Source organism: Dromiciops gliroides, chromosome 2 (genome assembly GCF_019393635.1).
Source record: "Dromiciops gliroides isolate mDroGli1 chromosome 2, mDroGli1.pri, whole genome shotgun sequence".
In the NCBI taxonomy this organism is placed as follows: Eukaryota; Metazoa; Chordata; class Mammalia; order Microbiotheria; family Microbiotheriidae; genus Dromiciops; species Dromiciops gliroides.
In genome coordinates this window covers 235,254,180-235,277,675 of record NC_057862.1, presented here as the reverse complement: position 1 = coordinate 235,277,675, position 23,496 = coordinate 235,254,180, and the positions used below count along the sequence as shown (strand labels likewise).

The 23,496-nt window shown below is 37.5% G+C and overlaps 1 protein-coding gene across 9 annotated transcripts in view; it reads left to right on the top strand.

Moving 5' to 3' along the window:
• TTLL5 (tubulin tyrosine ligase like 5) overlaps positions 1-23,496 on the top strand; it is a 342,013-nt gene that overhangs the window by 137,387 nt on the left and 181,130 nt on the right. For all 9 annotated transcript variants that reach the window (XM_043985336.1, XM_043985334.1, XM_043985333.1 and 6 more), the window contains 3 exons: positions 14,858-15,004; positions 17,950-18,053; positions 21,223-21,350. In XM_043985336.1, the coding sequence (XP_043841271.1) occupies positions 14,858-15,004; positions 17,950-18,053; positions 21,223-21,350 (379 nt within the window). The remainder of the gene's footprint in view (positions 1-14,857; positions 15,005-17,949; positions 18,054-21,222; positions 21,351-23,496) is intronic.

Sequence of the window (23,496 nt, the reverse complement as noted above, 5' to 3'; positions counted from 1 at the left end):
GTGACAGTCCCCCCTGTGCTTCAAGTGAGGAAACATGGTTTCCTCACATGAAGCAATAACATTACAGATGCTTATGACTAACTAAGTAAAAGGAATGAAAAGAGAGAAAAAGAAATTGAGCGACGCATTGACAAAGGCTAAAGGGGCACTACCCTATTAGCAGGTGGACATCACAAACAGAAAAAACTAGAGGGGGCACTCTCCTTTAGTAAGTGGACATTATAAACAGTGTATACAATGTGTAAAAGAAAGACAGGGAAATGTCCATTTAAGTCTTTGGAAGTTTTTTCTCGGATGATTCTTGGGATGTCCTTTGAGTGTAGTGGAATGGAAGTCTTTTCAAGGGTTAATGTGTGGATGCTGGTAATCCCAGGAATGTTTCCTACAAAATTGAGTTTAACACAACTTTAAAATAGCTTTGTCAATAATCAAATCAAACAATGAGAGTTCTTAAAAACATGTCTAAGGGAATTCAGAATCTTAGTTGTTACACATGAAACATAGAATATAAACAAAAAAATTGAAACATTCTCTAAAACTTAATATTACTACAGTCGCCTAAAACTTAATATTGTTACACTACCCCTCTCCCTTCACTTGTTAATCTTCCTACGTTCAGGCCTTTCACACTGTCTCTCTCTCTTTGCTTTCACTCAAGCTTTCTCTTACATTCTACCTCTCTTTTCCTGGAAGTTTCTTCTGCAGTAACTCTCCCTCATACTTTATCTACAATTCTCAGGATTAGCATTGCTCCATTCTCTCATCCCTAAATTTCTCTATTTCTTCACACACAGCCCTCTTTTACCACACATTATCTCTCAAGGGCTCTTTTTCTAGCAATTCACCTCTTCCTCACAGCCTCGTTCTACTTCTCCACAGATTCTGCAGCCAGTCATTTCTAACTGGTTTTCACAGGCTCTCTGAGCTTATTCTCTTTGGCATGCATTTCCTCTCTCAGTGACTACTGCCCTCCATACAGCTATGTCTCACTCCCTATCACCCATCTCTCCAATCCTCCATCTCACTAGAAAATGTAGTCTGCCTCTCCACATTTCTCCCACTAAGCGCTTGTTCTCTATTTAGTCATCTCCCTATGAGTAGGCTTCCCCCATGGGTCATCTCTCCCTCCATAGGGCGTTCCCTCCACTCACCTTCACCTAAATGGTGAGGAATCCCTCCACCCTCGCTTCAGCTTCACTTCATTCTATCCACTTTCTAGAAAACAGCACTTCTGCTTCTTCATTCACACACCTCCCACTGTGACATTCTGTCCAATCATATACTCTGACTCCATGCCCTGTCTCTTTTCCTGGCACTCTGCTCCAACATGTCTCCCACTCTTTTTTTCCCACTGACGGCGCCAAATGGCAAACAGCTGGATTTTCCCTTCCTGCTTCTCAGCAGACTCCGGTTAATCACTTCTCCCTGCCTTAGACCTATCCACACTCTCTAGTCAGCTAGCCACTTCTCACTCACGACCTATGCTCAGGCTAGTTTTTCCATGCCTTCATCTCTGTCTTCTACCTTCTCATTAATGCTTATGTCCCTTGATTTCCACCTCAATCCACCTCTGTCTTCCATCACTCCTGCCTTTTGCTTCAACTCCTTGAGGACTCTCAGCCTATGGTCCCATTCTGTCATGACATTTTCACAGACTTCACCTCTCTATATATCCACCTTGGGCTAATTCTAGGTCTCCAGACACAAATCACTTTTGCACTATACTTGATTTTTCCATGCCTTGGCCTCAGCATGCATGCCTCTCCTCAAATTCACTTCTCCTTCCCTGTGAGCTGCTGGCTGTCCACCCCATCTTTGGGTCCAACTTCTTCAGGTCTCCCCACTCTTCACCCAGATTCATGTTCTCCATCAAGCAGTCAAACAAGACTTTTCTTTCCCAGACCCTTCCTTTTTAACTACATTGTTCCATATACAAATCTCCTTTCCCTACAATCCATCTCACTCAATCTTTATTACTCTCCCTGCATATCTATCTCCACCATGGATGTGTTTCCTGCTTTCTCTGTCCCTCTCTTTCTTTCTCACAGAAAACTACTACCACAATCAATTAAACTCATCCACATTCTGACATATGTCTGACACAATGAAAACTGCTGGGCACCTCTCTTCTACATATATAGAGCATCACAATAATAAATCTCGGTAACATCTGACATCCCATAAAACCTCAATTGACAATTTCATTCTAGTACCAATTCACCCAAGAACCATACACACCAAGCATTCCACATTGTTCCCAAGGCATTCCACCACAAAGTACATATACCAAAAGTGGCCCGCTAGGCACTTGCATTCCATGCCTGGCTCCAAGCCAGTGAGCCTGGCTTCTTACCCATTTAAAGTTTGAGACTTGATTTTAGTTTGTATGGATTCCCCCCTTCCCATTTCTTAACTAGATGGCCCAATCAAATCCACTAACCCTTTTGAATGATTTCCTTTCCTTTGTTGGTTAAATCTTAAAAACTAATGCTATCCTCGGTTTTTTAAAATTAGTTTGCAAAACAATGCTAACGCGATGAATTTCTTTCTGTCCTTCCCCACTTCCTTAATCCAGCCCCAGCACAGACTTCTAATATTCCAAACACAAACTTACAATTTTTTACGAAAACGTGAACACTTAAGACAATTTCACACATTCACACACTTTAGTGTGACACTAAAGACATAGACACTCTCAAACAATTTCTATCCCCTTGAAACACCGCCCCCACCCCGAATTAAAAACTCATTCAGCCCAAAATATTGTATCCTGTTTCTTTTTCACCGTCAGTACAAATAGGGTTCAATTTCTTTCCTGATCACTTCTCTAGGAGGGGCTTGTCTCCTAAGGATTTCTCAGGAGGCCACTCAGTTCCTTTAGCACCCCAAAACACCCCCAAAATTGCCTACAGACTTTAACTGCTTGGCATACAGCTGGGGTGTCTCAGTCTCCCCAAGCTGCCAAAACCACCCCCAGAAATACTCAACTCAACAGCCCTTTTCTTCCTGTGGGGATTCCTGTGTGCAAACTTATGTAGTTAAAATTCTTTTCTGCTTTGATAAATCTTTACCCCTTTTGAGAGCTCACCTAATCCATCTGCATTTGCAACATCTCCAACTGCTAGAGTTCCTTCTCTGGAACCACCCAGCCTCCAAGCTCCAGCCCTCTACTCAACTGCTGATAATAGTTCAGCTGAGACTCAGAGGCCCAAAGGCTCCTTTCAAATCATAATTTCATAAAATCTCACTGGGGCCTCCAATTGTGAGAAATATCACTCCAATAACTTCTGGAACTCAGCATCGGTGATGTGTTATAGGCTCATTTATTGTCATTCTCAAAAGAATGGGTTACCCTTCATGGAATAAACAACAAAATGGAGGCTCTTAGGCCTTCTTATCTCCTAATGCGACTGGCCTCTCCCCTTCCCAATTACTTGAATGCAGTATTCCTTAGCCAGTGGGGGAGGTGATACAGGGAAAACTCTTCAACTCCTTTCCTTCCCCACATGGACACAGCTCAGGAGCAGATCTAATTGTGACCAGCCTAGGGGTTCCCTGAATCATGTGATTTTGTTTGCTGGTGGGGAGGGGAAGGAGAGGCAGACCTTTTTCAGATTGAGAGGAGCCCAACCCCTATTTCCTCACAAATAGTAATTGTGAAAAAGAGAAAATGAAAAAAATTGTACAAAAATATTTATGGCAACTCTTTGTGGTGGCTAAGAATTGGAGGCCAAGGGAATGCCCGTCAATTGGGGAATGATTGAAAAAGCTGTGGTGTATGATTGTGGTGGAATATCATTGTGCTGTGGGAAATGATGAGCAGTATGATTTCGGAAAAACCTGGAAAGACTTATATGAGAGCAGAACCAGGAGAACATTGTGCACAGTGACAGCATTAGTGTTCTATGAGCAATTGTGAATGACTCTCAGTAATAGTGATTTAAGACAATCCCAAAGGACTAATGTTAAAGCATACTATTCACCTCCAAAGAAAGAACTGATATTGAATGAACACACACTGAAGCATGCTACTTTGCATTTTCTTATTTTTTTTTACTTGAGTCTTTTTATATAAAATTATTTAATATGGTAATGTTTTACATAATTGCACATTTATAACCTATATCTGATAGGGAGGGAGGGAATGAGAGAGGGCTAGAATTTGGAACTCAAAACTTTAAATAAATAAATGAAAAAAAATTATTTAAAAAAAAAGTATGTGTTGGAAAGTAAGGTGTCAGAAGACTGGAAAGGTAAGAGGGATCTAAGTTATGAAGGGCTTTGAATGCCAACCAGAGGATGTTGTATTTGATCCTGGAGGTAACAAGGAGCCACTGGAGTTTATTCATTTAAGGCAGGTAGAGAGGAAAGGGAGATATGGTCAGATCTACACTTTAGGAAAATCACTTTGGTGGCTGAATGAAGGATGGATTGGAGTGGGGGAGAGACTTGAGGTAGGCATACCCACAGCAGGCTATTACAATAGTGTAGGCATGAGGTGATGAGGGCCTGCACTAGAGTGATGGCAGTGTCAGAGGAGAGAAGGTTTTATAACTTTCGTACTAAGCATTTTAATTCTCACTCTAAGTCTTTCCTTTAGTTTTGTCATTTCTTTTCCAGTTCTTATAGAGCTTTCATTTCATTTATAATATCATTTCCAAGTCATTTAAAAAAAATTTTCTGCTTCATTTCTTTTAAGAGTTTTAGTGGACTTTATGTCCAAGCTATATTTTTCTTTCAGGCTTTGCTTGTAGATGTTTTGGAATTATTCTCTTCTCTTGATATTTTACCTTGGATATTCCTGGTTCCATAAAAGCTCTTCATTGTCAATGTCATTTGTTTATCCTTATTTCTTGGATTGGGACTACTGTGTTAGGGACATGCCCTGCATTGTTTTAGAAATAATGTCATGGCTTTTTTTGGTCCTGCTATCTGGGCTGCTGCTACTGCATTCTCCATGTATTGAATATTGTCTTCTGCATAAGACTTCATTTGCTCCAGAAAAGGGACTACAAATTCATAGTGTTGTCTGAATTTTTAGACCTAAGTGGTCTGATCTCAGGCATACTCATCTCCTTGCATGAGCTTTGTAAGCCTTTAATCTTGGTTTGGGTCTAAGCAATACAACTACAAACTTGTGTCTTGTTCATGCTCCCCATGACATTTATTGACCCCACCCCTTGTCTGTTATCTGACTCTTCCAATTCAAAATGATAGAGCTTTTCCTGGTGGAACATCCTCCCTGCCTTTGATATTCAGCTATATCAACAAGAGAGAGGTCACTGGGCTGAATCTGCAGTTCTTAGTGAAAGAGCTATTGATTTACCCATAGTTGCAGTTTCTTCTCTGGTTATTCCCCAATGGGTTGAATCAGTCATCTAGTTCCAGGTCAGAATGACAGTGCCATAAGCTCACCCTTAGTCGCAGTCTCTGCCTTCATTACTCACCTGTTACTGAATATGTGGTTTTGGAAAGGAAAAAATGACCCACTATGGTTTCTTCATCAATTTCCCAATCACCACTCAGTCGGGTGCTCTTCCTTGATATTTGTTAAAGTAATTGTGGGTCAGAGTTGGGCTATACTGCTTTTTCCTACTTGGGCATCTTTGGTGGTCTTCTTGAGCTGTTATTTATTAGGAATGCTGGTCTGCTGTTTTTGTTCTATGTTTTGTTTCTCCCTGGTGTAGGTATTAAGACTATGCTTATATCACACAAGGAATTTGGTGGAATCCTTTCTTTTGCCAGTTTTACAAACAGTTTGTATAATATTAAAATATTTGTTCTTAGAATATTTGTTACAATCACTTAAGTGCATCTGGTCTCCATTTTTTCTTTGGAAGTTCATTTATGGCTTGTTCAGTTTCTTTTCTGAGATTGTTAGTTAAATGTTCTATTTCTTGTTCTATTAATCACATTTTAAAAATATATATTTGTAAATACTTTCCATGTCACTTCAGTTGTCAGTTTTTTGGGCATATAATTGCACGAGAGATTCCAATAACTTCTTTTATTTCTTCATTTGTTGTGAATTCTGCAGCTTAATTTCATATCCTAGCAATTTGGTTTTCCTTTCTTTTAGTCAAATTGTTTTTATCACTTATTTGTATCATTGTTTTCCCCAAACAAGGAGCTTTTAGTTTTATTTTTCATTTCATTGTATGTATTGGGTATTTTTGTTTTTCAATTTTGTTAATCTTTTTAATTTTCAGAGTTTCTATTTTAGTGTCTAGTTTGTCTAGATGCAGGCCCAATTCATTGATCTGTACTTTTTCTCTTGATGATGAAGTGTTTGGAGAGCTAGATTTTTTTTTTTGCTAAGGATTGCTTTGTCTGCATTCCAAAATTTTTAGTATGTTGTCTAATTAAGTGATATAAATTATATGTTGTTTCTCTGATTTGGGCTTTGATCTACCAGTTCTTTAGAATTAAGTTATTTAGCTTCTAGTTAATTTCAACCTTTGCTTGAGGGCCCTTTATTGAATATGTTTTGGGATTGAGTTTTTTTGGGGGGGAGAAGGTAGCATTTTGAACAGTAAAGGACTGTTTACTATTTCTGTTTTTCTGCATTTTTTGAGATTTTTGTGCCCTAATACATGATCATTTTTTGTAAAGTAGCTAAGCATAGCTGAGAAATTTGTATAGACATTTCTGTTCTCATTCAAGTAATATCTGGAGATCTATAATATCTTTTTCCCCCTTTCTCATTCTGTTCAGGACTTTAGATTATTTCTCTTTCTTTTTTTCCTTTTTTTCTTTCCTTCCTCCCTCCCTCCCTCCCTTCCTTTTTTCCTTCCTTCTTTCCTTCCTCTCTCCCATCCATCTATCCATACATCCATCCACCTGTTGTTTTACGACTTTTACTGTCTATTTCTTCATGTAATTCAATTAACTGCATATTCAGTAACTAAGATTTTTTGTCCATGGTGCCTTTAAACTTTTTTTTTGGGGGGGGGGCAGGGCAATGAAGGTTAAGTGACTTGCCCAGGGTCACACAGAGCTAGTAAGTATCAAGTGTCTGAGGCCGGATTTGAACTCTGGTGCTTTATCTACTGCACCATCTAGCTGCCCCCTGTGCCTTTAAACTTAATGATATTTCCCTTTTTGCCTCTTTTAATTAAGTCTGTTTTTGTTGTGGCTTTGCTGAGAATATAGTACTACTCTTGCTTCTTTGAGTTAATCTGAAGCATACTAGATTTTGCTATAGCCCTATATTTTTCACATTTATGTTAATCTTTTCATTTCAATTATATTTCTTTTAAGCAACATATTGTTGGATTTTACTTTCTCATCTATTCTGCTTTTGTACTTCATCTTATGGGTATTTTCATCCTGTTTGTATCCAAGATTTAAACAGTTATGACTTTCTCTCCATCCTTTCTTCTTATTCTTCTCCTCTTTTCTTTTGCCCTCACTCTTTCAAGTTGAAGAGGCTACTGAAAGACAAGGAAGGGAAGGAAAAGGAAGGGAACAAGCATTTATATAGTGCCTATTGTGTGCTAGGAATGGTGCTAAGCACCTTACAAATATTATCTCAGTTGATCCAATCATTAATAATTTGATAATCTCTTAGGCTAAAGAATGTGCTCAATACCAGTGATCTCTGATTATCATCTGCTTCCTATCCCATGCCTTTCTTCTCTTTCTCTTGCCCTAATCTGGATCACAAGTTCTTGCCCCCCTCCCCCTTTTTTCCATTTAAAAAGCCCTCTTCAAGATTCCTTCTCTGAGATTAGAGTTTATTTATAACTAATCCCTCCCTAATCCTGTCATCCCTCTTATTCTTTTATTTTACCTCTCCCTGTTTCCAGTTGTTTCCTGTTGAGTTTAATGCCTTTCTACACCAGACTCTGTATGTGTGTCCACATGTGTATGTGTCTCACCATACTTTTTTCTGTTTCATGTGAAAGTGAGGTTCCTGTGTACCTGCGCCCCCAACTGCTTCCTCCATGTTTGTATAATTTTCTTTAGCACCCACCACATTGTGAAATAGCATATTCTACCCCTTTCTTCCTTCTTTCTTTCTTAGTGTGTTCCTTTTTCCTTCCCTTTCTTTCTTCACTTAAGATCACCAAATATAATCAAACGACTCCCAGACACTCTGTCTTATTTGTGTCCTCTGTAATCCTTAAATACTTTAGTGTTTTCAAGAACACACCGGGCCTGGAGTCAGGATACCAGTGAGTGCAATTCTGTATTGTAACTGGGAAAAAACAGGCTCTTAATTTTTGTGCATGTAATGACACTTTGACAGACTGCTAAAACCTATGTGCCCTACTTTCTCAGATTGTATATACATAAAGTAACATTGGAAATGAAATGAGTTAGATTGAAATACAGTTTCAAAAAGTTCATGGAACACGGTTTGAAAATTCCCAATCTAGATTTATGTATTTTTGCATTCTGGTCTGGAACCCAATTTTGTACTTCAGGACAAAGTAAACCAAAATAATTGGCAACTTTTCTTGATAGAACCCATTTTGACAAGCCATTAATTTAAATACTCTTAATGGGACTAGTTGAAAGTTTCTTTTTTCCTAGACTAGTTACCTTGGCAAAGTAATTGCATGTATTAAATACTACCTAATTTTATAATGAAAATTGTACATTTTGAAAGCTTCCTAACTCAGATGAATTCCAAGCCAGTTAAATAAATAAATCTAGTCTGAGTTATTTACTAGCTGTATGACCCTGGGCATATGCTTTAATGACTGTCAGCATCAGTTTTGTCAACTGTAAAATGGGAATAATAGCAGCATCCACAAAACAGGACTGTTATGAAGATCAAATGAGATCATGTTTATAAAGTACTGAACACAGTGCTTGGCAGGTAGCAGGTACTATGTGAATACTTATTCTTTCCCCTTCCCCTTAAAGAGAATCAAAGTTTTTCTCTTCTTATGTAGAATGTAAACACTTCAGTGTGCAGTCCATTTACCATTTTATTTTTTTCAACTCCAGTGTTTGGATTTTCAAATCACTATGGATTATACTCAGTTTTCCTAGGTAGGTTACTCTTCAATGTAATCTTTTCTATTTTACCTTCTGGAATACTGTATCACAAGCTCACATCCCCTTAGTAGTAGTAGCTTATCAAATCTTGTAGGATCCTGAATAAAACTCCTTTGTACTTGGACTCTTTCTTTCTGCCTTCCTGCAGTATTTTTTCCCTTTGACATGGAAGCTCTGAATTTTGACTGTGGTATTCTTGGAAATTTTCATTTTGTAGTTTCCTTTAGGAGGTGTCAGAGATTCAGCTCTAATGCCAGCATTTTCTGAGTTCAGGTTTGCTGTTGGGATGAAACAAGACACTTATAAATCATTGAACATTTAACAAAATGAGGTTTACTTTGAACTAATGCAGTAAGGATATTCAACAAGGATACGGTGGCATATAACGTCTCTCTACACAACTAAATGTCTTAGACCAGATACAAACTCAGGTCTTCCTGACTTCATGCCTGGTATTCTATCCATTGTGCTCCCTAAATACTTCATTTATTTTCTTTCCCTCCTTTCTCCTCTCTTCTAGGGGCAAAGGAGGGAGGATGAAAGACCTTTGTAACAAACATGTAATAATTAAACAAAACAAATTCTTTCACGTGTCCAAAAATGTCTCATCCTACATATTATATATATCATGGCAAATACAGAGTTTATCACCTCAAGAAGCAATATTCTTAATTATCAGTACTCTGAACTCATGATTGGTCATCGAATTCATCAGTGGTCTTTCAAAACTGTTCTTTTTTAAAATGTTGTTATTGTATGAATTCTCTTCCTGTTTCTGCTTACTATATTCTATATCAGTTCATATAAATCTTATCATCTTTTTCTGAAATTGGCCCTTTCATTATATCTTATGGCATAATTGTATATATTATATTCATATACCATAATTTGTTTATCCATTCTTCAATTGATTAGCAGTTTCCAGTTCTTTGCCACCACAAAATAATTGCTATAAATATTTTGGTATGTATTGTTCTTTTCATCTTTCTTTTTTTCCCCATCTTTCTTTGATCTCTTTGGAGTTTAGGTCTAGTAACTGTATCATCGGGTCAAAGGGTGCACACAGTTTAGCAACTTTTAAGGCACAGTTCCAAATTGCTTTCTAGAATGGTTGAGCCAGTTCATAGCTTCACCATACTATTTTCCTTCAGCCTTTCCAACATCTGTCATTTTCCCTTTTTTTTTAAGCCAACTTTACCACTACCATGGGTATGAGTTGGATCCTCAGAATTGTTTTGATTTATATTTTCTAATGTTTAGTGATTTGACTCGTTCTTTCATATGATTCTCAATAGCTTGGGTTTTTTATTTTGAGATCTACTTATTCATGTTCTACTCAACATATGGATTCATTCATGATTCATTTATGTATTAAAGAATGGCTCTTATTATACATGTGAATCTCTTATTTATATAGCTTGGTGATGAGATCTTTATCAGAGAAATTTGCTGTAAAGATTTTTTCCCAAATTACTTCATTTTAATTGCATTGGTTTTGTTTGTGTAAGAATATTTTAATGTTCTGTAATCAAAATCATCCATTTTTTCTTCTCAATCTTTTCCCATATTTGCTTATGAATTTTTCTCCTATTTTGTAGACCTGAAAAGGGAATTTCTTTCTTGCTCCTCCAATTTGTTTATGATGGGATCTTTTACATGTAAGTCATGTATCCATTTGGAATTTATCTTAGTATATGTTGAGGTGTTCTTGTTATTGAGTTGTTTCAGTTTTGTTCAACTTCATGACTGCATTTGGGGTTTTCTTGGCAAAGATACAGGAGTGGTTTGCCAACTTCATTTTCCAGCTCATTTTATGGATGAGGAAACTGAGGCAAATAGAGTTAAGTGACTTGGCAAGGGTCACAAAGCTAGTATGTGCCTAAGGCTAGATTTAAACTCAGGTCTTTCTGACTCCAGGGCCAGCACTCTTTCACAACCTAATTTCTGCCAGAATACTGCCCAGTTTTCCCAGTAGTTTAAGTGACATAAGTGAGTCCTTATCCCAGTAGGTAGGATCTTTGAGTTTATTGAACACTAAATTTGTTTGCTTCTATTTGTTTTGTACCAAATCTGTTTCACTGATTGACCTATCTTTTCACCAGTACTAAATCATTCTGTTGATTACATATTTGTAATGTAGTTTGAAATCTGGTACTGGTAGGCCTTCTTCTTTCCCACATTTTCATCATTTTTCTTGATATTTCATTTACAATTTCTTGAAATATCATGTCTAGACCTTTTAAAAAATTATCATGGTTTTCTGTATACCTTGTGAGTCTTTAGATTCTTTTTCCTTACCTGTTTTGGATAGTACTTTCCATTTTCTCCTTTTTTACCTTCTTTTGTTTTAGTTCTCGTATTTCTGGTTGTCTCACGAGTCATTATTTCTTTTTTTAATTTAATTTAATTTTTAGTTTTTTTCCAATTACATGTAAAGAGATTTTTTTGAATTCCAAATTTTTCTCCCACCCTCTCTTCCCTCTCCCCTCTTGAGTCCAGCAAGCAATCTGATATAGGTTATACATTACAATAATGTTAAACATATTTCCACATTAGTCATGTTGTAAGAAAAGGATCAGAACAAAAAGAAAAAAAACGTAAGAAAGAATAAACAAAAACAGTAACAAAAAAAGCAATACCAAAAGTGAAAATAATATGCTTCAATCTGCATTCAGATTCCACAGTTCTTTTTCTGGATGTGGAGAGCATTTTCCATCATAAGTCTTTTGGCATTGTCTTGGATCATTGTATTGCTGAGAAGAGTTAAGTCTATCACAGCTGATCTTATCATGCAATGTTGTTGATACTGTGTACAATGTTCTCTTGGTTCTGCTCATTTCATGAGTCATTATTTCTTTTTGGTTCAATATCATTTTCATGAAATCTGAGTTTAGTCATTTTAAAGATATCAAGAAAGGCTCAAGCCTGAAAGCGCACTTCTTTTTTTTTTTTTTGGTGGGGCAATGAGGGTTAAGTGCCCAGGGTCACACAGCTAGTAAGTGTCAAGTGTCTGAGGCTGGATTTGAACTCAGGTCCTCCTGAATCCAGGGCTGATGCTTTATTCACTACACCACGTATCTGCTTCCATTTCTAAAGCAATATGAACAAAAGCAAGACCTTATGACCTCTTGGCCTGAGAGCCACAGGCTCCCAACCCCAGTCCAGAGTCAAAGCAACATATCTCCATGCTTGAGGTATCTCTTGCCAGTCCCTGGTCAGGGCTTTCTATCTCCCTGCCCCAAGGTAAACTGTTGCAAGCTCCAGACTTTCCCTGCAGTTTTTTCTTCTATTTGATCATTACTCTTTTCATTCTTTAGGGGTTGGGGTGAGGAGCTGTGATAGATCTGAGCTGTTATCATATTCACTCAGTCATATTGAGGAGACAGCTCTGTTCCTTTTTCTGAGAATTTCTTTGCTTCATTCTCTTCATTAATTCTCTTATCATTCTCTTATTCTCACATTCATAATATGATTCTTTATTCCTTTTTTAAAATATCTGTTCTTCTGGAATTAAGTCTTATAAAATACCAATTTTGAACTCTATTTAAAACAATTTCTATGTTATTGCTTTTAAAAATGTTGACCCAGGGGGCAGTTAGGTGGCGCAGTGAATAAAGCACTGGCCCTGGATTCAGGAGGACCTGAGTTCAAATCCGGTCTCAGACATTTGACACTAGCTGTGTGACCCTGGGCAAGTCACTTAACCCCCATTGCCCTGCAAAAACAACAACAACAACAACAAAACAACACAAAAATGGATGTTAAAATGTTGACCATTTTCCCATTTTTTCTGTTGTGCCTCACCTCTTGAAGCATCAATTCATGAAGATAATTCATAAACAAATTCATAATTTGGATAAAAGCTGTGCCTTTTGGTAGAAATAATTCTTATGTCCCATATTGTGCCATTCATTTCTAACCACTGACCTCAGTGATTGTTTTCCTTCCCATTGTCTATGCCATGTCATCTTTTAGTCCTTCTCCCACCCAACCCAAGTCTTTTGGATGCCATTTGCCATTATCCCTTCTCAAGGAATAGAATGTTGTCCATGGTGGCACAACTCTCTCTTAGAGAACTCTATCCACTGTGCCACCTAGCTGCCTTGGAAATGCTGGTATGTTTAAAAGAATCTTTTAAAAATTAAACTATTTTTTATTTTTTTTATTTTTAAAAACATCCACTTATATCCTTTTCACCTCCAATGCTGTTTTATATTTTAATTCCTCTCTTTTGTTTTTATTTTACCTATGTCAGCTTCTTTCTTTCTTTCCTTTTTTTTGTAATAACTTCTAAACATGGAACAATTCATTCATTTATTTGATCATATTTTTATTTATTCATCCATTCATCCATCCATCCATCCATTTATTTATTTATCTTTTCATTCATTCATTCATTCATTCATTCATTTGGCAGGGCAATGAGGGTTAAGTGATTTGTCCAGGATCACACAGCTAGTTAAGTGTCAAGTGTCTGAGGCCAGATTTGAAATCAGGTCCTCCTGAATCTGGGTCGGTGCTTTATTCACTGTGCCTCCTAGCTGCCCCCCTTTTTCATTTCTTTGAATGGTGATTTTACCTATGTCAAGAAGAACAAACTTTCTTTTGCCTCTCTTGTTTGGGATTTTTGAAAGTCAAATATTTGTCTTATCTCTCCTTTTTTCCCATTAATGCCTCTAATTAGTCCTTCTCCATTAATATTTAAGCTCAAGTTTTCAGGGTGTCATTTTGTGTTGCAGCTTGAGCTTTTTGCTTTTCTTTACTTTTTAAAAAAACTTATTTAATATTTACTTATTTACTTTTTATTGATTGGATGGGACTGAACTAGACCTTTGATTTTTATTAATATAGGGGATTCCCAGTTAGGAAACTCTGTTTACCAATTCAATTGAGCATCTGCCTAGCAATTTACTTAATGTAATACTCTGCAGTTTCTAGTGGGTGTGAAATAGTCTTGTTATTTGATTTCCTTTCCTTTATATTCAAAGGTCTTTTTCCTGGTTCTTTATAAAATTTGTTGTTTGCCATTGTTATTATTTAAGATTTAGGTTCCTCCCTTCTGATGACATTCTGTGATTTCTTTTGATTGGTGCTTTCTTTTCTGAGGTTCCTATTAGACTTTGCTATGTCTTTTTGTGACTTATCAACAATAACAATTAACATTCATTTAGCTTATTATGTATCAGGCACTATGCTAAGCACTTTACAATTATTAGGTCATTTGATCCTAAACCCTGCGAGGTAGGTGCTATTATTATCCTCATTTTGTAGATGGGACTGAGGCAAAGGTTAAATGACTTGCCCAGGATCACACAGCAAGTAAATGTTTGAGATTGGATTTGAGTTCATTTTTTCCTCATTCTAGGCCTAGCATTCCTATTTATTGCATCTCCAGGTACCTCAAATATTAAGTATTGATGTTATTTGTTTTTGTCTTGCCGCTTTGTATTTTATTTTTGTGTGTGACTCATCTCTCTAATAGAATATAAGATTTTTGAGAACAGGAACTATTATTTTGACCTTGGATACTCAGCACATAACATGGTTCCTTGAAGGTTATTAGGCATTTAATAAATGTTTGTATTGAATTAAATGGGATCTCTCATAGGAGGCTGTAAGTTTCTTTTTTTTTCTTTTTTTCTTTTTTTTTTTTTTACTTTTGAAAGGTTTTTATTCTAAATAGAAGCAAGGGTTATGTTTTTCATAATTTGTATCCCCCACAACACCTTTTACATTGTAGGTTCTCAATAAATATTCGTTGAGTGAGTGAATGAAAAACAAATACATAATTTATCTTTTGCTCCCTAATACTTTTGTGCTTTTGATTCTATGCTTTTGGGGCATGTAGGAGCTAGTAGTTCGTTTCCTCAAGCGTGCATCAAGCAATCTGCAACATTCCCTGAGAATGGTGTTACCCAGCCGGCGATTGGCGCTTCTGGAAAGAAGAAGAATCTTAGCACACCAACTGGGCGACTTCATCATTGTCTACAACAAGGTAAGTAGCTCTTCTCATAGATAATATCCATCCTGATGAAATGAAACAAACACCGGATTTGGTATGAGGCTATGGATTCACATCCCAGCTCTGCTACCTATTGCTTTTGTGTTGTTAGACAATTCATTTTACCCCTTTAGACTTCAGTTTCCTCATTATATAATGGGGAGATTGAACTAGATCAATTCCTCAGTCAGCCTTTACTAAGTGCCTTCTATATACCCTGTTGTTATAAAAAGAGGCAAAAGACCATCCCAGCTCTTAAGGAGCTCACAATCTAATGGGGGAAATGACATGCAAATAAATATATACAAAGCAAATTATATCCAGGGTAAGTAGGAAATAAAGTGAGGACAGACACTAGAAATAAGAGGAGATGAAGAAGGCTTTTGGTAAAAGAGGATTTTAGATGGAACTTAAAGGAAACCAAGGAAGTCAATAGTCTGGGAAGAGGGGAAGAACATTCCAGGCATAGATAACAGCCAGAGAAAATGCCAGAGTAAAGGGATGGAGCGTCTTGTTTATGTGATAGCCAGGAGACCAGTGTCAGTGGATCAAAATATACGTTGGAAAGTCAGGTATGAGGAGATTGGAAAGGTAGGAGGTAGCTAGGTTATAAAGGGCTTTGAATGCCAACCAGAGGATGTTGTATTTGATCCTGGAGGTAACAGGGAGCCACTGGAGTTTATTCATTTGAGTCAGGTAGAGAGGAAAGGATGACATGATCAGACCTACGCTTTAGGAAAATCATTTTGGTGGCTGAATGGAGGATGGATTGGAGTGGGGAGAGGCTTGAGGTAGGCAGACCCACAGTAGGCTATTGCAGTAGTGTAGGCATGAGGTGATGAAGACCTGCACTAGAGTGATGGCAGTGTCAAAGGAGAGAAGGGGATGTTGCAAAGGTGAAATTTAAAGACCCTGGCAACAGATTAGATGGGGGCAGGGGAGTGAGAGATAGTGAGGAGTCCAGGATGACTCCTAGATTGGAAAGCTGAGGGTCTGGAAGGATGATGGTGCCCATGAAGACATAGAGGGTATAGCTTTGGTAAGGAGTCAGGCCACATCATCATATGAGATGGGGAAGGAAAAAGTGTCAGAACACATCTGAAGTGATAGGAAATGAGAAAGAGGGATAAAGTGAGAGCTTACAGTGAATGGCTTCAGTTTCTTTCTGTAAAATGTGAGGCAAGGTTTTCAGCTGAGAGCGTGGGGCAAAGGGGATGACCTAGAGAATAGCTTCCTAAACTCTGGGTCACAACCCCATATGGGGATCTGTAACTGAATGTGGCAGTTGCAAAAAATGGCAGTAAATGTTTGATTTGTATACCTCTTTTATATACCTGGGGTCACATAAAAATTTCTCATGTGAAAATGGGTCATAAGTGGAAAAAGTTTAAGAAGCCCTGACCTAGATGACCTTCAGTTCCTTCCAATTCTGAATCTGTCACTATGATCATAAAATCTAAATCTATGATCCTATATCTGTTGGGTTCCTTTCAGTAAGGTTCATTAGTACTCCACTTTGCTTATTAAGTTCCTTGCAACTCAGTTACCTCAACTGTGTCACATATTTGAGAAGTGGATAGTAACCTCTTCCCTCCTTTGAACCCCCGTTACACTTAATACTTTTCTTATAGGATTCAACACAAACTACCTTGTATTGTGGTTGTTTTTCTCCATTTCTTATCTTCTGCATTTTCTGAAAACAGTGTAACCTTACTCCAACTGTTCAGAGAGGCACATGATTATCTGTCTCCTAAGCAGTCATCATTTTTCACTAGGTGATGTCACTGGGTAGAACAAGACTGCAGTTTCAACCCAATCGGGTCATGAGACTATGAGAACCCATTCCCATGGAGTGTTCCACTCCATAGGCAAAGCCTTCCATCTGGATCAGAACCACTGATTTACCAGTCTGGTGGCAGTTTTCCTCTGGAATGAGCGTTGCCATGGCCCCAGACCATTTGGGGTTGTGTTGTAACCTGGTCTTGATGATAGGGATAATCTTCAACATAATTAATATGTGTATAGGCAAACAGAAATTGAATTGTAATGTATTTGAATACAAATTTAAAACCATGAATATAATATCCTCTTTGGCATTGGTTAGATTTTCTTCTCTGAAACATTTTATACACTAATCTTATTTTGCTGTAAATCCCATGAAGTTTGTTATTTAATTATAAAAATCTATATAGAATTTTCATTTTAGAGTCTCAAAATGCTTTTTAAATACCTCTTGACAAGTAGTGCTGTCACTTTGAAGAAATATTTAAGCATAGAAAAGTCAAGTGCCTTTCCCTGAATTGTACAGTATGGTTGGCAGCACATCCAGGTTGGCTCACTCCTAGTCCTTGGCTTTATCTAAAAATGTTCCTAACATAGTTGCTTTTTGATTATCAAGTGTATCTGGGATGCTGGTGGGAGAGGGTCTTCTAGGACCCATTTCTTTTCCAGATCCCTTGATGACCACAGGATTTAGTGTACCCAGTACTATGCTCTTCAAACTGTGTGACCTTAGAAAGCACAACAGGAAGATACATTACACATCATTACAAGGGTCACGATACATAGGAAGTGTAAACATAATAATTTCCATTGAAATGAAAACTTTTGCTTAGAGACCTCAATACACTTTATAAAAATGATGATATAAAATAATATTTTAAGTTCAAAAATTCCAAAAGTACATTCCTAGTATGCCCACAATGATAAAGTAAAGTAAAAGACTTTGGCATAAGGTCTGTATCCTATTATCCTGCATCCAGTCAAATTCAGTATCCTTCCATCAGTATTTTACTGGTGCTATGCCTGTGTCCTCTAGAATTATATACTACTACATTCATTTTCTCAAGCTATTATCTTATGGAAAAACTAGGACTTGCAGATACGATGGAGGAGAATATGTTTATTCATGTGTTTGTTTGGGGGTGGTGGGAGTGTAGGAAACAGAACAAATGGCTGAAAAGAAATCAAAGAAGAAGCTTGAAGAAGAAGAAGAGGATGGAGTTAATCCCGAAAACTTTCAGGACTTCATCAGCCATGCAAGGTAGAAGAGAGTCTTATTACAAGCTATGCTCTATTCCCCCATTTCCAGTCCTGCCCCAACCAGGTGATATTTCAGCATTTCTTAAGCCAGTATTTTCTTCCTTTCTTACTTATGGATCTGAGTGAAATCATCTTTCAGAAGGAGAGCATGAGTGGTCTGCTGGAATCTCTCAGTCTCAGCCAGTTATACTGCAGTTGTCACTGCTTTGGTTCTCAAAGCACTTCTTGGTAGCTTAATACTACTGCTAAATTTCCTTCAAAGCGTCTGACACTAGAAGTGCCGAGAGTCATCTTGGGATGATTAAGATGGAGTCTTCTTGCATTTACCGAGTCTGATTTTTTTCCCTTGGTTTTCCATTTCAGGAACAGTGACCATACTTTGCCTAAGTTGAGTGGTTTAGAAACTTAGCAGTTTCTCAGCACTCTGAGTAACATGCCTACTTTATATATAAAATAGGATAAACCAAGAAGCCCCTTGTGCTCAAGCTTAGTCTTTTGGGATTTCAGATCCCCACATTTAGTTCTCTATCTTGACCCAACCAGTCAGGCAATGATTATTATATATTGTCTGTACATCTCTTCTTATACATAGCATAGCCAATTGATTTCAAATAGTCAATCATCAAGCGTTTATTAATACCTACTATGTGCCAGGCAGTATGCTATGCCCTGTAGATATAAAGGCAAAAGCTGAAGCTCACATCCTCAAAGAGCTTACATGAAACAAAACCAAGAACAAAATAATTCAGTGAGACTCACACTGGAAGGCCTTGTGCAAAAATAGTTAAATATACAGATTAAAATAACCCTATGAATTGGCTCCCAACCATCTGAACCCTAGTGGACAAAAAAACTTAAGCATTTGAAAAGAAACTGTACCTAGAGTTCCAAATAGCACTAAGTGATCCCCTGTATTATGTTATAACTCATTCTATGGGCATAAATTTAGCCCTAGTACTAAAAAGGTTAAACACATCAAACAAAAAGCATTTTGGTAACAATCTTGTCCTTGTTTAGCTGACACTTCTTGGGTCTGAAATGATCAGTAGTGCTAGAATGGCATTGGAACAAGGTAGGAAACGTTTGCCATGTTAATCTTAGAGAAATAGAGATGAAATTTCTAATTCTGTGGTTGAAGAATGACAACTGCAGTAAATAGTAAAATTCTAAATTTAGTTTCTTTCAGGGATATGTTAAGTCAGATAAATATATAAAACTGTTTAGCTCAGATCCATGGTCATCTGTCTTCTGGAGAAAGGATCACACAGGGACTCCTAACTGATTCTATAGAAAAACAAGTAAATATGTTCCACTTACTGACTGGATGAATTCAGTGTTGATTGCTGGAAAGTAAATGGAATCTTCACCCATCTTTTGTTAAATGTGAAAGTTACTTGGACAATTAAGTCATTACCTTACAGAAGTTTACTTCTCCTGAGAGAAATCCTTGAATTTACTCCATGGTACTTCCACATTCCTAGTGCTTCCAACGTGATTACTCAGGTTGTATTTCTGAGATAAGATCCAACCTCAGGAGTTTTTTGCCCTCTTTATCTTTCAATAACAATAATGACAATGTGGTAACACCCCACTGATCTAAAGGATGCTTTATCCATTAACCTCAACTGTAGCCATAACATAATCAAAGACATTAGGAAGTCCAGTAGAGCTCCAGGCCTCCCAGAGACCAACTGGGTCTTGGTACTATAGCTCCACCCAATCATTGCTCAGAAAGACCTTCAGGGTCCTTTTCAGAGTCTGTTAATTCTTAGACCTTGCCCTAGCAAGTTTGCTGATTTGGCTTCTCTGTCCTTAGAGGATTAGAAGCAGAAAATGAGAAAGGCAAGTGGGATAGAACCTTAGTTGTATGGAAAACTTACATGTAAATACCTTATTCCTTAATAATTCTGAATAAAGGAAGTATTAATAACAATGGATGACATTTGCATAGCATTTTAAGTTTTACAAGGTGTATCTTTATATTTTTTGTCTCACTTAAACTTTACAACAACCTTGTAGCATAGGTATTAGTGTTATTGGTGCTATTCCCACAGCTCAGGAAACTGCTTCTCATGAATTGTAAATGCCAGCGTGTCAGAGGTTGGATTTAAACCCAGGTCTTTTTCACTACATGTCCAGCTTGGTGACATCTACTACCTTATGGTACCTCCAGTGTTATTGTATTTTGTATTTGTATAGTACTTTATACTTTTTAATGATGTTTTCTCCATACCACATCTCATTTAATCTTCCTTTTACAGGGATATTTCATATATGGAAGCATACTTACCCTTCCCCCCATTCTCTCTTTAGGGAAATATTAAGAAATTATATTAGGGGGCAGCTAGGTGGCGCAGTGGATAGAGCATCAGCCCTGGATTCAGGAGGACCTGAGTTCAAATTCGGCCTCAGACACTTAACGCTTACTAGCTGTGTGACCCTGGGCAAGTCACTTAACTTCAATTGCCTCACCAAAAAAAATATTATATTAGGATAGTACTTTAGTCCGAAGGCTTTGATCTAATATTTTTTCATCATTCTTATAAAAAGACTAACTAATTTCTAAAGGGAGAGACTTGATCAGCAGCAGAAGGGAGTTATCCCTGAAATTGATTAGGGTAATGATATGAATAAGAGCAAGAACTCTTTTGATTAATTCAGTTAATAGAAATGTCTCTTAAGTTTACTTTTGACTGTTTTGAAAGGAAATTCCTTAGAGGGAGTGGTTAAAGATTAATGGAATGGTTTTAGTGAAATGATTATTCAGGGGGGCACAAAAAAGTAATTTACTATTTTTTTTGTTTGATGCATCAGCAATTGTTACCCAAACTTTGTGCCCTTCTTGAATCATAACTATGGTATTTTATCTTTGTTCTTAAACTCTATAAGTTGTAAAGAGAAAATGTCTTGGATAAGAAATTTTCAAAAGCAGAATTTATCTTTGTCCATTTGGATTTCTTGCTCTTTAAGCAGAGATGCTTAAAATTTAATTAATAAACCTCTTCCTGACAGACTTATCTCTAAAAAGCAGCGTACTTAGTTTTTCTTCCACACATCTTGCGCCTTTTATTTTTCTCCACATTTTTCCTATTACCATCATATAATTTTGTTGGTTCCAGGTTTATTTTCCAAAGCACAATCTTTTTCTGACTTATTTCTGCTTATTTTAGTGAGGCTGAACTGGAGGAGGTTTTGACTTTTTATACGCAAAAAAACAAGTCTGCAAGTGTCTTTCTGGGAACTAATTCCAAAGCCGCCAAGAACAGCAGCAGTTATTCTGATAGTGGGGCAAAAGGTGGTAAGTATTTTGGTTAATGCTGATGGTGAAGATCAAGGGAAAGAATGTAGATAGGAAAATTAGGCCAAGAACGATCTGCTAAGAGACCAGACAGAGCAAGGAAATAGTCATTGTCTTATATTAATAAGAAAAGATGCTGAACTTGACTCAAACTTCACTTTTTTTCTCCCAAATCTGACTTGTATAACCTTGAGAGCCATCTATTCTGTCGGTTTTTATTTTTCAATGCATGCCTATACTTTCAGTGTATACCTATACTTTTTTCCCATTCATCTTATGTTAGCAATATGACCTACATAAAATTAAGACATAAGGCCTACATGAGAAAGGATATTATTTGATTTACAGAAAAAAAGAAGGTTTTTATAAGAACACTAGGAAAAGTTCTGAAGGCATAAAGGTCTTTCATGTGGTGAGGGAGTAGCGAGTACATTGGTGATAGCAGCTCTGGGAGCAGTGGTGGTTGGGTGAGATTTCTTAAAGGAACATTTTCCATGCAGTAGTTGATGAAGGGTTTAGGTGACAGCCACTATCAGTAAATTAAGTGTTCATAAGTCCAGCACTTCATTAGACCACCTCTTCATAAGAAAGATAAATGTCTATGTAAATTATTTCCATCTCGAGGCTACTTTTTGTGAAATTAATTGGTGATAAGTGAGAGAGACTCCATCTAATAAGCAATTGTATAAGCTACCACAACGTCAGAAGTTAGGTCCTTCTTTAACATTAGCATGGTAGATAAAGGCTAACTCAAACGCGAAGATTTGTCTTTGGAAACCTTTAGGTCTGAGTAGCCCTAGAACAGGCTTAACCTTTTTTTGTGTGTCATAGCCCCTGTAAAAAAAAAAATTAACTAGCTAATCTGAAAAAATTATATAACTGTACTCACATGAAAAATTATAATTATATGAAAAATTATAACTTTAAAAATTATAATTGTGTCATAAGTCCCTTTGTGGTCACCATTCAAATGTAAGAATATTTTTGCTAACTAGCTGGGCCTAATTTAACTGGGGGGGCCTAATCTGACTGGAGGACTAATCTGGGGACTTTTGACTGGCTGGCTGTCTGACTGCTATTAATTTCCAAAGCCAATCTGTTAGGGCCTTTTAAAAATTTCTCCACACTTGTTCCCTCCCAAATTGATAAGAAAACGATTAAGAAGCCTCTTAGTTAAATAATCAAAGCAGAATTTATTTATAAAAATCAATGTAAAAGATAAGGGTTAAGAAATGCAAATTATACAACCTGTCTGCTTTTAATATAATAAGGGCCCCTGTTGCCGCCTCTTGCCTTAGGGTATGCTCCAGCTTTCTCCAACTTTCACTTTTTTTCCTCTTCACTCCAGCTCCCCTGCTTCGCTTTTACTGCTCCACTTCTTTTTTCTAACTCCAAGCCCCTTTAACTTTGTTGATCCTCCTGAAAAACCCCTTAGCATCCTCACCTCTGTTGCCAACTTCCTGGCATCTCTAGTGTCTCTGTACTGTAGTCCTTCCTCGCTTTCTCCCTCTTGTACCATCTCCTTAGCGTCCTTGTAGCAGCCTCCCACTTCTGTCTTCTCCATTCTCCTTTTTATTAACCTGCTCTCCCAGGTGAAACTCTGGGCTGCCTGAGCCCACAGCTGGGGCTGGGCAAAGCAAACCCCAGCGTCCCCAAGGGTTTTCATGGGCCTTTCCGCTGTGCACACCCGTGGCTCAGGGTTTTCATTTGCACAGTTAAGCTGGCTCAGAGGCCTCCCTGCACCTGAAATGGAGGGGGAGGGGCCCTAGCCCCTCTTACACAGAAAAAACCCCTGAGGACCTAAGGCTTTTTCATCTCAGCCCAAAGGCAGGGTCCCCAGATCAAAATAAATTCCCATACCCCCATGGCAGTCTACTGAAGCCCATAGACTCTTTTCAGAATAATATTTTTAAGTGCATAAAATAGAATGCATAAGATTACAAAAAAACCCAATTATATTTAAATATAGTTATCAAACTATGTTCACAGATCCTGAGTTTAGAACCCTTGCCCTAAAGTATTAAAAATTATTGTGGGTGAATGTGTTTGTTGTTGTTGTTGTTGTTGTTGTTTTGCGGGGCAATGCAGGTTAAGTGACTTGCTCAGGGTCACACAACTGGTAAGTGTCAAGTGTCTGAGCTCGGAT